This window comes from Phocoena sinus, chromosome 2 (assembly GCF_008692025.1).
Source record: "Phocoena sinus isolate mPhoSin1 chromosome 2, mPhoSin1.pri, whole genome shotgun sequence".
In the NCBI taxonomy this organism is placed as follows: Eukaryota; Metazoa; Chordata; class Mammalia; order Artiodactyla; family Phocoenidae; genus Phocoena; species Phocoena sinus.
In genome coordinates this window covers 137,692,117-137,709,225 of record NC_045764.1, presented here as the reverse complement: position 1 = coordinate 137,709,225, position 17,109 = coordinate 137,692,117, and the positions used below count along the sequence as shown (strand labels likewise).

General features: G+C 34.5%; 1 protein-coding gene across 2 annotated transcripts in view; it reads right to left on the bottom strand.

Moving 5' to 3' along the window:
- The window catches only part of SLC38A6 (solute carrier family 38 member 6), an 86,884-nt gene that overhangs the window by 46,468 nt on the left and 23,307 nt on the right, over window positions 1-17,109 (bottom strand). Inside the window, exons 4-5 of one of the 2 annotated variants that reach the window (XM_032621480.1) lie at window positions 13,691-13,743; window positions 10,259-10,298 (exon numbers count right to left, since the gene is read on the bottom strand). In XM_032621480.1, the coding sequence (XP_032477371.1) occupies window positions 10,259-10,298; window positions 13,691-13,743 (93 nt within the window). Of the gene's footprint in view, window positions 1-10,258; window positions 10,299-10,324; window positions 12,661-13,690; window positions 13,744-17,109 lie in introns of those variants that run through there. The other variant, XR_004348294.1, reaches the window with a different exon arrangement.

The following is a 17,109-nucleotide window of genomic DNA, read 5'->3' as shown; positions in this document are numbered from 1 at the left end:
TATTGACAGGGCTCATCTGTATTATGCAATCAAAACCTGAAGCTAGCATTATTTCTCACATTCTGTCAGACAGGATCCAAGAACTTTTATAGCATTTTAATAATGATCTTATTTCTGGTATAGCTATAAAAAAACCCCACATCTTATTAACCTTCCATCATACACTAGGAAATGTTTAATATGGTTACAGAACTCACTTATATGTAAATACTTGAGTTTAAACTTAAATGCTTAAGTATATAGAAATCCAGATGATTTAGAGTCAGTTTAACAGAGTAATAATCTCTGTTTCCCCCAGAGATTAAGTATATATTAAAAAAGAGCCAACAAGAATATGTCCATGAAGAATAGAGTGTACTCTGTGTGCGTGTTAATTTTATTACTTATTTATATGTCAGGAAACATTTCACTTTCTCCTTGGACCTACAAAAACTAAGAACACAAATGAATGCCAAGGCTGAATGGCAAAAATCTGGGGAAAAACTGATTAAAAGGCTCAAAGAGTTTAAGAAGAAGAATGTATGTTTCTCAATAAACATATTTCAAAGTAGCTGAACTTCACAATTGTTACAGTGCTGTGTGACCACTCGATCCTCGGGGGAAAAAAAGCATATATACTAGTTTGTGTATAAATTTACATGAAGATAGGCAATGCTTACATATACAAACACATACACTCTCTTTTTTTTTTTTTTTGGTAAAACAACATGTACTTATGGCAAAGTAAAATTTAGAACAGTTAAGTAAATAGTCACTTCTCTGCTATGAAAATATACATATTCACATTTTCCAGTTTATGACTATTCCTTTTTTCCCAGCAGAAGTACAGCTGTTGAAATAAAGCCTTTTCCTCAGCAGAAGTACAGTACATTTCTCCAAACTCTGTTAGTTATGGGACATTACAATTAATCGTATGTGAAAAGGTATTTTAAGTTGTTCATATTCTCATAAGGAAAAATGCTACCAATTTGGTACAGAACAGAAGGAAGGTTTAGATTAACCTTCACCACTAAAGGATTTGGGGGTCTTTGTTTATAATACTTTATCTATTCCAAAGAATCATACACATATGGTGTGATGATGAAAATCATGAACTGAATATTCTGAAACTGGCCTAGAGCTACTTAAATATATCTTGCAAGGAAAAAAAAAAAGTACTTGAAAACAAGGAATGCAGACTTCCTACACAATGTAATTTATTATCTTCCCATCAGTCTTTCTTGCTTGGATTAATCCAATACCACATGCTTTTCTAAAGTTTCAGACATTCATCTCTTTCAGTAATTTTCTATTATTTCTTTTAGATCTTTAGTTGTAAAAAGCTTCAATGAATATGAGATCATATTTCTTCCTAATATACAATCTGTCATTCTTCCCAGAATTTCTATTAGCCCCTGGCTAATCATTTGATCACTTTTATCCTCTGTTGTAGCCTTAACTCTTTGGTTTTCAAATGGGAGTCCTATTTCATTAGATTCCAGTCTGAAGAATCATGTATATTTCAAGAAATATGAACTCATCAAACATATGTTTCTCTCTCAGAAAAAAAGATCTCAGCATACAAGATATAAATATAATAAAACATGTAAAATACTGCTTCTTAGAGAATGCTGGTGTTTGTTTTAAGAGCTACAAAACCACAGAGCTCATGATGGGGAAAAACTCCACTGATTAAGCAAGTAAAACAAAGAAAGACACTATCCTTTTCACTGTCTAGATTATTTTTTCCTAACCACAAGAAAACTTTCATGCAAGGACTAGCACCTTAACATATTACATGTAGTACAGAGACAAACAAAAATTACTGAATATACATTAAGTTAGGAATACATCTTAGATTTACATAAAAAGAACAGTCAGCTCAATAAAATAAAGGGGAAAAGTTTTAAAGATATAAATTCAATAGGAATGCTCATATATCCATTGTTTTTAACCCAAAGGTTCACTAGCTCCAAAAGCTGCTTGCCAACACCTTTCATCTCATGTCTTCTATTAATAGCATAAGGAAGTGTTTAAGGACTTATCTTAGAGACAGGTCATAAGCAAGAACTTGTAAATGATTTTTGCTGACATCGATACATAGTATAGACTCCTAATACAAGACACACCATGTTGTCCTTTAAATTAATAGCTGTAACAGGGTCATCCACAAGAGCCATGGTTATAGCTAAGTGGTTCTGGCCTTCATACCACCAAAGCCAGAATTAGGGCTAGAAGACATACCTTGGTGACAGGTATTCAACCATTACAAATCATTTAGTTTCACCATATTAACTAAATAGGTATTCTTTTCTCCTTCATTTTAAACAGAACAAATAGAACTCATTTAATAGAAACTGCCCTGGGAGGGAAATAAAAAAGCTGTCAACTTAATCGAAACACAGAAGTTGAAAGTATTCTTTAAAAGCCATGTGGAGAAGCAACTGTTCTATTAAGAAATGACTAAAATAGGGTAAAATTTGATTAGGCAATAGCAAGTAGTAAGGTATTAATATTGGTTGATCTAATCATAAAGAGAAACACATGAGTTGGGAGCATGGAGGCTGAGGGGAGAGATGTCAAAAACACAAAAGGGAAAAGTGCCTGGAAGAGAAGAATTATAAGAACAGCGAACATTTGGGGGCTTAGTATGCCTATTCTAAGTGATTTGCAAGTTATTTCCTCATTTAAAGTTAAGTTTAAATTTATTTCCTCACCACGAACCTGTGAGGTAGATATTATTTATTTCACAGGTGAGGAAATGGAGGCACAAAGAGGTAACTTGCCCAAGCTAGTGATGGTGGAAGCAGCCCATCTGGCTTGAGAAATCTGCACTATTAACTTACGTTATGAGAAAGTGCAAAGAAGCAAAGTGGCGAAGAAATCCACCACAGGAAAAAGAAATAAGAAAAGTCTATCGAAAGGACCACTCCCCAGCATTATTCTTTTTTCTTTTCATCACCATTTGAACAACAAATTGCTACCGAATGCTCAGTTTAGCAGTTGGGTTCAAAGAAAATAAAGAATTTCTACAACACAGAACATTAGTTAGAAGCGTTAAAGACACTTATAATGTTCATTTCACTTTGAGATGTATTTTCATTTCAGTTTGTAGCTGGTTTGGTAAAGTGTTTAGTCAAGATTCCTCAGACAGGCTAAGGAGTTGCATGATAGGACTACTGCATTTACCACTACGATTCTATTGCATCTACAGCTATTACTGTAGTTCGGAAGAGAAAGTGTCCTGTTCTCACATATTTGAGATATTAACACTATACTGAAATTGAAAAAAACTAATACAAAAACTAATTCTTCTTCCCACAAACCCTGTACTCTCATAGGCTACTTTTCCCAGGACTCCCTTAAAAAAAAAAAAAAAAAAAAAAAAAGACAAAGCTTCAGTTGGAGTGTGGACCTAAGAAACCATTAATTTACAAAAATAATTATCCTTTTTGTTAAACACTTAAAAACACGTATGAAGATAAGATTATGTAGATCTATTTTTAAAACAGAATTAGGTTTTCAGCACTTGGAAGAAGTTCAGCAACTTCTTGAAGGATTAGTCAGCCAGCTCTAAACAGATGTACTATGGGAGGAAATAATAAGTTTGCCTTTCCTTCTAAGAGAGATTCAGTTTTACTTCAAACATGTTTTTAGTCAGGGACAGCAACTGGTTTATTCTATTTAATGTGTCTTATTAACCTGGTGTTCCTACTAAATGTCCAAATGCCACTGAAATTATATCTCCATTCAAAATAATACACAACACAATCTCTCTCATTTTTAAAAAAGACTTTAAAAAACTCTGAAAACAAGGTCATTTCCCTAATTTGTGCACAAATGGAAATCAAAAATATATGGAGGAACTTTCCCCCCCATAACCCTTGGAAAATATATATCTTTGTTTTACTATTTATCAAGATCTTAAACTTGAATAAAAACTGACCAGAATATTTGCTATTCTGAGAACCCTATAATTAAACTTCAATTAACAATTGTTACTAAGAAATACAATATTTTCAAAACCTCTTTAAAGTGACATGTAACCAGTAAATTTTGTCAAAGGAAGGACTTGTAAGAAATACTCCCCTTCCAAATTTCCTTTATTTCTCCTATTCTAAGACAGTGCTTTCTAGAATTTCTGGACAATACTATTCAGGCCTCAAAAAAGCCGCAGTTTGACTACAGATGAGATGACCAGCAGATGGCGTTGTAACAGCACTCCCAATCCCTGTATCCCAGGAGATGGTACAAACCAGTAATTCTAAAAGACTTCAGTTACCTTACCCCCCCCAAAAATATATACACACACACACACACACACACACACACACATATATATTTACGTAAGAAAGTAAAGCCAAAGGGTTTCTAACTTAATATTAAATCACGATTTTGAAAAATACTGAGAATTTGAAATTTTTATAGCTCTCAACTGAGAATGATCTTATTCATACATTTCTGCTTATGAGATTTAGAAACTGTGCTACTTGACCACATAAAAGGGCTGCTGAGTTTCTCTTAAAACTTAGATACCCAAACTGAGGCGTTAATCCAGGCTGCTGGAGTAGGTCTGTGGGATCTCTGCCAGGCTGGAAAATCTGGGTCATTCTAGCAATTTCAGGTTTCAGTAAGTCTACTATGTTTAGGGTTCCCCTTTCAAAATATGTAACAGTGACTCAATCTTTATTCTCCTTTAAAGAATTAAGGAAAGAATATGCTATCCATAGTGGTCCTTCATATTTTAAAAGAGCAAAATAAGAATTTAACGTACTCCCAGGAGCCACTCACCTTGCGTTTTGAGTTGGGCAAGATATGAAACCAGAAATGACATCAATTAACTTCACTTTTATCACGTACTCATCAGAGTTAACAGGACTTTCAACATGACTAAAGATGATTTGAGGTTTATTGCTTGATTTCTAGGGATATTTTAGCCAACTGAGTGGTCTATCTCAGGAGTTCAAACATTTGTGAAACTACTTACCTTGGTTTTTAGGAAAAGAATCTCATAATGCAACACAATTAGAGGAACTATGTGGAAACTACCTGTACTTATTTGCTATTACAGTTCTTAATCCTTTAACTTGTAGTCCACTAAATTCAAACTCTCAGCCAGAGTTCTCTTCCCTCTAACAGCATTAAATATTAAAACTCCCAGATGCTTCTTTTCTGACTTTATGTCCGAGCAACAATGACTCTCAGCAAATGCCCCTCCAGTGCCTGAGGCATCAGGCAGCTGGGGGCTCTCTGGCTCTGGCTCTGGACTATTTTGGGCCCCTAATTCATCAGTGTTGGGAGGCAATCAGGAATTGCTTCTAAGTAGTATTTTACTACGTGGCTCTCCATTTTCTAAAGGTAATGGTTTCCATAACCCTAGAAAAAAAGAGTGCTAAATTTAGTGAGTCACATTTTTTTCTATTATAAAGTTTAGAGATTTTTCAAAGACAGTAGATCTTTCCAATCTATTTGTCAGACCACACTAGTGCCCTGTGACTAATACTTGGTGTGTGATTGTACCGGGGAAAAAAGGTTTTCTGTGAAGTTCTGACAGTCGATTTTTCCCTAAAGAAACCATATGCTCACTTATGCATTTTGTGTGGTCTTCTCTTGCCAGTTGATCTTCCTTTTTTAAAGGAATACCAAACCAGGTCACTGGCTTTTCCTTCTCTCCCTCCTTCTCTTATTCCTTACTTTCTTCCTATAATAAATAAGATTTATTAAATACATACTAAGTGCTACGTACTTAAGAGCATAAATGAATGAGCAAAATTACTTAGATATATGGAATACAAAGATGTAGGGAATAAACTGAGTATTACTAAAAGATCCATGTAACAAATATTGATCAAGGACAATTCATGATCATCTTGCTTCTAAAGGCCCCTGTTTCATTTTTCTCATAGATTCATCAGGGGCATAGAATCCCAAGAAAACTGAGAAATGTTTAAATATTACAAAGAATAAGAGTCAGGAAGCATTAATCTAAGACATGATTATCCAACCCGAAAGCAGAAGATTTTAAAATACTTTATCTATTTTACATAAATAAGATCTAACTCTCCTCAATATTTTCAACCTTTTAATGTTTATATAATTCTAAACTATGAACCACTCTATGGACTTTCAAGTTTCTTTCTATCATTTATATAGTATATAAAATTGTCTCCTTGAAGCAAAATCTTAGGCTTTTAAAGAGAATTTTTTTTAATTGTCCCATTCATTCAACAAATACTATTTATTGAGTTCCTCTACCAGAAACTAGGTCAAGTTATGAAAACACATAGTTCCTGTCCCCAATGAGTTTTAAAAATCCTCAATATTTAATCTTTTCATAGCTTTTCAAGCATTTACTATATCAGAGTAGAAAGAACAAAGCCTTTAGAAGTAGACAAAGTGAGATTTGAGTCCTGCCTGTATTAAAGGGTAAAGGTAAGCAAGTCATTTATCCCTACTGAGCACTGATTTCGACCTCTGTAAAACGAGGATAATATCATCTACTCTGAAGAGCTGTTGTAAGTATAATTAAAGTGTCTAGGAGGAGGCTTGACCTAAAGACAATCTATTATATTATTTTTCATTTCTAAACAACCACTGAAAAACTCCAAGCATTTATACTAATAGTGAATATACTATCTTTCAAAAATGCTATCTGAACTATATTATATATGCATATAGGCATGTAAGAAGTGCAAAAATTTAATCTGATGCTATACGCTTCATACCATCTTATAAATATCCAGTGTATTTCCAATTAACAAAGAGAAAAGTCAAAATCCATTTTGAAAGAATAACATTAAATAAATCATATGCACAACATATTAAAGATCCTCCCAAATAAGTATGCTGTTTCTTCTCAAGCATACATGGCTTAGCGCTGTTAAGGGCTTCCACGGACCTAGCTTAGATTAATCAAGAAATTACTTCATAAGCCTGGAGTTCCTAGATTTTAACCTCAGAGGCTCAGCAGCTGCCCTAAAGGGTAGTTCTAAGAACTGAGACTCCCCTTTCTGAAAAAGAACAGCATCCATGAAAGCTTTTAGAGCAATAGTTTCTGACTTGTTAAAGATACCTAAGAAAAAACCAAATCATCTTTTGAACCAAGCATAACCCTCCCACAAAACTTTCCTGTAATAAAAATATTTTAATGCTCTGAAGGAATTAACATGCCTATCAAAGTGCTAAGTTAGAAGGTGACTTTTGTGTTAAGAAGGGACCTTAAGCTTCGTGCTTTTCCCATCCTACCCCCAGCAATTTAACAAAGAGGAAACTGAAGCTGAGAGGAATTTTCCCAACACACATGGCTACCTAATGGCAGAAACTGGAGCAGAAAGAATTCAACGTATCTGACTTCCAACCCAGTGTTCTGCTCACAAGAGCAAGCTTCCAATTCTATTATAATGAAAGAATGATTATATGCACATCTTGCTAAGACAAGAGAAAAAAAAGTTCTGAAAATGTTTCAGTTATTATTTAGTGGGCTCTCAATAGATAAACTTTTAACCAATGTCAAGAAAATCATGAGGACATTATTCTAAAAACTGAATAAGCATTACCAGCTTTTCTGAATTTGAGGGACATTAAAAATTTCTGTGATTGCTTCTAAGTCACTTTTTAAGAAAAGTCTCTGAAACAAAGCAAGCAAGCAAATCAACAAACAGGTGGAAGAACTGATGATTTATCTGCCACCAAATTCAGAATTCTTTCTAGAACATTCTGACAACTGACCAACCAGCTCTGTTTGAATGTTTTCAGGGATACAGAGCTTTATCAAAGGAGTGTAGGCCGTCTCCATTATCACACAGCTTAGCATTCCAAATGAAACCAGACCAGCTTCACCGTAGAGTTCTACCCGTTAGAACCAGTTCTGCCCTCCAGAACAATACTAAATTAGTCTAGTATCTTTCTATATTTCATGTTCAGCTTTTCAAATATTTAAAGCTAGTGATCAGTCTAGAAGTCCCCTTTTCTTCTTGATAAATATAGCTAGAATATTAAAAAGTACTTGGAAATAGCACATATAAATCATATTCAGCTCCATTAAGCTTAAAAAAAAGGTTTATCTAGTTCCAAGTATTGTGCTAGGTTCTGGGACTACAAAGAGAAATAAGACATAATCCTTGCCTTGGAGGAGCTGACAATATAGTGGGGAAGTAAAAGCATATACAGAGATAACTTCAACCTAATAACAGCAAGTGCTAAAATAGAGTCATGTCCAATAACAGTTGCACACCAGATTAGGGAACAAGGAAGAGATCAGGGTGAAGGATACAGAGAATACAACAGCAGGCATTTTGCCAGTCACAAATTTAGATCCAAAGTCCTGGGTTGAAAACTCTACATAAAATAAACAATAGTTAACCCTAATCCAAACAAAATGTGCTTGATGGTTCTTACTAATCATATAGAGAGGAAAATAAGGGATTGAAAATACCAAAACATACTTTCACATTAGCGACATTACAAGTGCACATTTAAGCAATACATATTTGCTAAAATAAAGTATTCCAAAGTAGATCTTAAACTCAATGATATTATATAGATTCATTAGGTAAGAGACTGGTTACTACCTGCTAATGTGAAGAGTAAAGTGTGTGTTAACAAGGAAATTATTTGGTACGACATCCAAGAAAGTATTCTTCTCCTTCAATAATATATTTTTTTGCCCTGAAAATTCAAAGAATTAAAACATGAATGTTCAGGATTTCCAAAACAATGGCAAATACAATTTATTGTTGGAATGTTAATTTTTTCCTTGACCAAGAAACTCATTAAAGATGGAATTTTGTTGAACAATACTTAAAGTGAAATAGCTCATATCTCGAGTATCAGTTAAACTTTATTAAAGCTGTCATCTTTAAATTATTTTGAACTATCACAGATAAGAAATAAGATTAAAATTTCCTCTGACCATACCTTCTTGAATAAGATCCAAAGTGCATATCAACCTTCTCTGTATTTAACCTTAAAGTAAAAGTATTTATTTAGCACTCCAGTCAATGGTAAAAGAAAATTAAGATATTGTTCAGCATTTGTAACTTCTTTACAACATATACAAACATGATTCCCATAGTATTTTGGATTTAAATGTTTAATACATTTAGTCAATAACTATCAAATTAAAAGTAATTTTTGTTTCTACATAGTTCTTGATATCAGGATCATTTTTTTTTAATTTAATTTTTTTGTTACGCAGGCCTCTCACTGTTGTGGCCTCTCCAGTTGCAGAGCACAGGCTCCGGACGCGCAGGCTCAGCGGCCATGGCTCACGGGCCCAGCCGCTCCGCGGTATGTGGGATCTTCCCAGACCGGGGCACGAACCCATGTCCCCTGCATCGGCAGGTGGACTCTCAACCACTGTGCCACCAGGGAAGCCCCTCAGGATCATTTTTTAATGGGAACAAGATGCAAGATAAATGTGAGAATACTTTTCATTTGTCTCAAGTTTGTTTATTCTTTTTTTATAAATTTATTTATTTTATTTATTTATTTTTGGCTGTGTTGGGTCTTCGTTGCTGTGCACGGGCTTTCTCTAGTTGTGGCGAGCGGGGGCTACTCTTTGCTGTAGGATGCAGGCTTCTCATTGCGGTGGCTTCTCTTGTTGCGGAGCACAGGCTCTAGGTGCTTGGGCTTCAGTAGTTGTGGCTCGCGGGCTCTAGGCGCTCGGGCTCAGTAGTTGTGGCGCATGGGCTTAGTTGCTCCGCGGCATGTGGGATCTTCCCAGACCAGGGCTTGAACCCGTGTTCTCTGCATTGGCAGGCGGATTCTTAACCACTGCGCCACCAGGGAAGCCCAAGTTTGTTTATTTTTTAAACCATGTGGTCATTTTCAATTTCTTGGTTACTAAAGAAGATTGCCTTTCCACACCTGACACAGCCATGGAACACCACTCCCTCTAAAGCAGTACATGCCACTGGGGGTGATCAGGACAAAAGTAGAGGAGAAATACTTCAGAATCACCTGGAGAGTTTTTCCAAGCGGTACCTCACCACTATTAGAACTACAGAAAGCCCATGCTTTAGAGGTGTGGGGCAGACCTAATAACAAGATTGAAATCAAGGGTTTAGCTGCAACTGAATTTAGAAACTATTGTCCTACAAGTGCTAAAAAGGATTTAAAAAAAAAAAAAAGAGTAATGAGGACAACACACAGGGCTTCTGAGACACCTATGTCTACAGAGGTTCAAGTTCCCAGCTAGACCTGTAGTAAGGCAAGAAGCCAAAGGAGGAAATCATTTCCATCACATTTATGCAAAAGCAGTGCATTTTCAATTGCTTACCTCCAATATTCTGAATTATTATGGTGCCTGCTACCACCACCTAAAAAACAACAAATGTATTCAGAAGATGAAAGGGGAAATAATACAAAAGGATCAGTATTTTATTAAAATCCAATAACTATGACTTAAAAACAGATGCAGAAATTGAGTGACGAGAAACTGAAAAGAATACACTTTGCCAGCCATTTGTAATATATAAAACTAACAATCATCACATAAAAAGCCTTTCTTTAATAGTTCCATGGTTACTACAAAGAACACTTTTGTAAGTTTTCTTGGCAGTCATTTTTAAATAGTTAAAAGTGTTAAAAAGCTAGTAATCAATGGTTATCAAAGTACCAAAAAACTGAAATTGAATCTATCTGCTCTCATTCTCCCTTTTTTACTGGTTTTATCACTTTGCTTTGTTAGGTAGACTGAGACAGTCTCAGGTGTGTTGTGTCAATGCCGTACTGCATAGAAGGGAATAATATAGTCTGCGGAGTGTATCAGCTTGGCATACACCAAGCCTTGAACATCCCTGTCGCAGGGATTCATAAAGTCTAGAGGAGAAAACTCTATAGAGCCCACATATTCTCACATCTGAAAATTGAAGCAAAATGTTTTAAACTCAATAATATGAAGTAGACTGAGTGCAAGACAACAGGAGGTGGTAAAGAGTGTAATATATTGGAGAAGTCCTCCCGTTTCAAAATGGGGCAGCTGCTGCACAGCTCGGGCCAGTGGCTGACATGTGAGAATGTGAATCCAGTGTAGCTCAATCTTCTGCTTCTTCAAGAAAAGTCAGAAATTGAATTCTTTTAAAATGTCATAACTCTTTGTTGGCAATCAGCTAAAAATAAAAAAGATTTGAGCCAAACAAAATATGCCTGAGGACTATGTTCAGCCTGCAGGCTTACTAACTTGTGATCTTTGATGACATTCCTGGGAAACTCAGGATAACACTTTATCCATTCTTGGTCATCAGATGTACTCAGGAGAAATGATTAAACATTCTGCTTCCACTTGGGCCTTTCAGTCACTTATATCTTGGTGGATCTGTACCTCCAATGTATGTTTCGAGATGACTAGCTATCTAAGATCATTACTACATGGACTGGGAAGAGATGACCCTTCCTCCCCTAGAAATTCCATCAGTGACACAGCATTTGCCTATCCTGGGAATAAACTAAGTTACTGAGACCTAGAAGCCTTGGGGTCTGGAAAGCAGGGATAATGATAGAAACACTTGGCAAGGTGTCTTTGAATGTGGTAACTCCACTCTAACATTTTCCAGAAAAATCTCTACATATCAACCCATTTAAAAATTAGTTCCAAAGTGTCACTCACAGTTATTTGTGAAAAGACTTTTTTGAAATTTTTGTATACTATTTTTCATATGCAATTGATACCTATTGTCAATCACACATGAAATTTGGATTTTTCTAAGAATATACTGCAAAAAGCAATAATATCAGCTTAGTGATGACTGTCTTCCCATTTTTTGTCTGAATTTAAGCATTTTTGATCTAGAAAGTCAGTATATCTTTCTATCAATCTATCGATCTATCGATATTTCCAGTGCCTAGCACAGTGCATGGCACATGGTATTTGCTCAATAAATATTTGTTTGACAAGTACATAAATCCATTTATAAACAATTAAAATTTTTCCTTAAAAAGTTCAAAGCATTTCAAAAATATTTAATTTTCAGAACAATGTTACCCTATCATATGTCATATCCATATTCATATAATATCTGGAAAGAAGGAAATAGGAAAGTTTCAACCCAACTGTGGAAGTTGAGAGAAAATATTAAACAAACAAACAACTCCTCATTTAGAGTATTCTCTGTCTGTGTATCTGCCTACTAAGAACTGTGTGCATACATTAAAATGATAATGCAACTATTGTAGAGTTTTAGGAAAAGGGGACTCTCAATAATCCATGTTCTTCTTGTAGAGTCTGCTGCTATCCAAGGAATGCAGGAAACACCAATGTGAAATAACAGTGATGATGCTTAGGCATGTTTACAGATTATATTAAATTAATTGGAGAGTTTTCTTATATAAATAACATTTTCTTCTTCCTTGATTAAACTGGATACAGTTAACTGATCATGATTATACCAAACATCCTGATCTTCGAGAAAGAGAAATTGTTTAGATGATTAACAAAAACCTTTACCCTCAAAAGTAACATAGTTTCCATTTAGTTCAAGTTTCAGGCTATTAAAATAAGCTCCAGGGCTTCCCTGGTGGCGCAGTGGTTGAGAGTTCGCCTGCTGATGCAGGGGACACGGATTCGTGCCCCGGTCTGGGAAGATCCCACGTGCCAGGCCCATGAGCCATGGCTGCTGAGCCTGTGCGTCCAGAGCCTGTGCTCCGCAACGGGAGAGGCCACAGCAGTGAGAGGCCCGCGTACTGCAAAAAAAAAAAAAAAAAAAAGATAAGCTCCAAACCATGAGGTTACATAGCATGATTTAAATATTCTCCTTTGTGCTTTAAAACCAAAGTTAATTTGAATGTAAATACACATTCCCCCCCACCATTACATAGCTATATCTTTTTCCTCCCAGATTCACTTCTAAGAAGTTAGTTCGGCAATCTACAAATACAGCATTGTTTTATATTAAAAACAAAACAAATAAAAAATACAAACAACAGGTTTACAAAGAAAAAGTCCTGTTTGGAGCCAACACGTAAATGGGTTTTAGAAGTATGATAGCTCTTCAGAAATAAAAAATTATTAAAGCACTAACAATAATATTTAACTACTGATTACCTGAGGAAGAAGACAGTATTTCCTCTACCCATTAAATTAGTTTAGTATGCCTATCACAGATGAATGCCCAATAAATACTGTTGTTATTTCTCGTATTCTAAGGAGGAAAAGTAGTAGATTTTGAGTCTGGAGTCCTATGTAATACTGGCCTAAGTAACTGTAGACAAATAGGCCCCTTCCCTTCTCTGGGCCTTAATTTCCTAACCTATAAATAAAGGGACATCTAGATCATCTTTTAGCACTGTTCAGCTCTTAAATGATATGATCTTCTAAGTATCAGTTTTTTTAAACATGCTATAAGTTTAATTCTATGCTTCTGTCTTGTCCTGTCTTCACGAGAATTTACTCAGATAATATAATCAAAATTAATAAGAAAAACTTAAAGCAGGCCATCGTTACTGATTTAAAATTATACAAGTCATTGTTCTCCATTAGGGTAAAAAACACTAAAAAAATTTAAGTGTTGGATTAAATTTATCAACGCATTTTTAGGAAGGGCACAGAGATTTCTTCTCTCTCTTCCTGCTCCCATCATTCTCTTTCTTCACTTTAGTTTCCTTTTATTCCCTTAATTTCTTTCTCTTATATATACTTGTCTTTTCTAACTGGAAATGGAAGGAAAAATTCCCTTCAGGATTTTGGACACAGCAAGGAGAAAAAAATAATTACCTTTCCAGGTAATCCAAATGCAAAGAGTCCAAGATCTTCATAAGATGTCACAGCTGTTAAGAGAAATTATAACTGTTATTTTTACACAAAACTATTTGTGTGCCAAGTCTTACACAGAAGAAAGCTATTCCACTACTACCTGATAGCTATTGGATTGTCACATTAAATTTAAAGCAGAAGTAATGACTTTGGGGGAAACCTGAAAACTTATGATCCATGAAGACAAGCGTCCTCTTAGAATAAGTAGAGCTTAGCAATTACCAAGGTTGTCTAACAACTACCCAGGCTGCATAAATTCAAATAGAATAATTACTCAAGAACAACCCACTTCTCACTAAACAGTACTTGCAGACTACACTGTCCAAATGTAAGTTTTCATTGGCAACAGTTTCTGAAAACTGCTGTGTAAATAAAACTTGATAAAGTACAAAAGTTGTATCATACTTTCAGAGACATTCACTTTTCCTGGCTACCTAGAATGTGATAATGTATTCATGATAGAAACAATACCCTCATCCTGCAATAAGGGTATATATTTTCTTTTTCATCATAAAGAGTATGAAATTACATTTTCATTCCACATGTTCAAGAAGTGTGATCACAGAAAAGATGAAAATTAAATGGCTCATAAAAGAACCAAATGTGTCCTTAGATGATAAAGCTTCATGTTATAACTAGTGATGTCTCAGGTAAAAATAAGAGAAGTAAAAACATTTATATAATCCTAAATTTGAAAAGTCCTTAAACTTACAGTGCTTACACTGAGAAACAAAAAAAGCAGGTTAGCAGATACTAAGGCTTGCTAATAGCAACACACATTTCCTATTGAGTAAAGATATGTCTCATCATTTCTTAAAGAAAGTTTTTAATATATACTCTTAAGATATAAATAGGTTTCTTTACCACTACATTAACAAAAAACTCCCTTATACTTTCATAAACAAAGTCTACCACGTATGAAAAAATAAGCATTTTGAAAACCACACATGGTCTGTACATGTTATAACTATTACAAAGTCAGAAAGAAAACAGTGAAATGCTAAAAAAATAAGTTTTACTTAAACAAAAATTTTTAACATTTTAAAGTTTTTTAAACTTTAATTTATTATCAGAGTAGATAGAAGAATTTCAAAACTTTTTGGATGACACAGCTATTTTTTATTTTACTTTTTTATTTTATTTTTTTGGCCACATCGTGTGGCACGCGGGATCTTAGCTCTGCGACCAGGGATCAAACCTGTGCCCCTTGCAGTGGGCGCGTGGAGTCTTAACCACTGGACCACCAGGGAAGTCCCAACATGGCTATTTTTTAAAATGTATTTACATACTGCTCAACAGTGAGCAAGGACAATTTAATTTTGAATTTGGAACATATAATTTGATTATAAGTAGGAACCTTTATGCTTTAACAATGAAAGACTTCAATAATAATCTTAGAGAGGTAGACTGTAGATATATTTTAGAACATAAAATTAAAAAGCAGAGTTAAAAAACTAAGAACTGGATTTTTTCCCCTCCTATGTGAAATGCTGAAATTCTTTTTTTCAAATGCACATGTTCTAAAGTGAATGTCAACACAAAAATTAATAATTATTTCAACCAATAAATCTTTACTAGTTTGTTTTCATATTCCTAAATATAGTTAAGAGGTAATGTTATACAGGGGCACAGTTTCTTATATTTAACTTCCAAAGCCTTGGTATATATATTAAACCAGAAAATTCTCTAAATGTTAGCTTCTATCTAATTTGACATTAAGAAGGTAATTTTGTTACATATTAAGTGTTTGTGAACCAAGTCTCCAGAAGGTCTCTGACCTGTCACTATGAGGCAGGAGATTAAAGGAACAACATTGTTCATTTTCAGCATCCCTCTTTCATATTACAGTTGAAAGTGTTAGTTCTTTAAAAAAAACTTTCCTTCCAAGGACTTAAAGCAAGGAGGCTTTTCAGTGTTACATATGGAAATACACCACATAACTTGCTTTTAAAATGATCTATTTTGGGGACTTCCCTGGTGGTCCAGCGGGTAAGACTCCACGCTCCCAATGCAGGGGGCCTGGTTTCGATCCCTGGTCAGGGAACTAGATCCCACATGCATGCCGCAACTAAGATCCCACATGCTGCAACTAAAAGATCCCACATGCCGCAACGAAGATCCCCTGTGCTGCAACTAAAACCCAGCACAGCCAAAATAAATAAATAAATTTTAAAAAACTTAAAAAAAAATTAAATGATCTAGTTTGCATTAGATTCTTAGGGAGCAAGTTATCAAGATAATACTCTTTAAAAAGTTTGACTAGGATTTGTTTTATTTTTAAATAGCAGAAAACAAGTATAGATCGTATACTAGTAAACATAAAAAGCAAATAACTTTCCGATAAGCAAAAATAATATTGAAATATTCCAAAAAGAATTGGTATTTCAATTATCTAAATTTAAATAAATTAAACATTTATTCTTAATTTTTAAATTAGAATATGACATTTATTACTCCAGAAAATATAATCAAACTAACAGCTTAATGAAGATAGTTGTAATTGCAACTTCTGACAATAGTGGCATACATTTTAGCAAGCTCATATTTGTTCTCTATTATTTTCTGGTGTTATAAAAATATCTTTAAGTACAGCAAAGTCCCAAATTCAGAGTGAACAAAGTTTAGACTTTTAAATGGAGACTTACTACTATGTTCAAATCCTAACTCTACCTTTAAGTCAGCAGTCTGGCTAGTCATTCAGTTCTGTCACTTTCATCTTACTTCTTTTATGTTGCAAAAATTAGTACTTTTCCAGGTCTGAGACATCATTAGTACGAACAATGGCTTCTGGCTTAACTTCGAGGCTTTGCTTAGATAAAATATGTACACAGTCAGTCAAATGCTTTATCTCCACATATTTACTTTTTAATGGTTTTCTGGATCATCTTGACATACAAACCAAAACAACACTAGTGAAATACTTTGAAAATTCTGTTCTACCATTTGGACAATTAAGACGCTGGTAACAGTGCAAATTGGAACTGACTTTGGAATGTAATTTGACCAACGAACCTCGAAAATATTTATAATATTTGACCCCCGGGAGCTTGCATCTTAGGAAATAAGACTAACATCAGAGAAATCATTATATGCAAAGATACTCATTGTGTATTATTTAGATTGAAAAAAAGACTACCTAAATGCTCAATGATGGTAAAGTGGTTAAGTAAATTTATGGTAGGTATATCTAGTAGAATAATGTAGCCATTAAAAACTATGTTTATAATAACATGAAAATGTCAATATTAAGTGAAAAACATAGGATTTGATTGAATATGATCTATAAAGCAAAACACTTTCCTATGATCAATGTTTTAATATCTTATTTATAATGTAAAGATGTTTGAGAGATATCAAAATGAGACGTGGGGATGACCAGT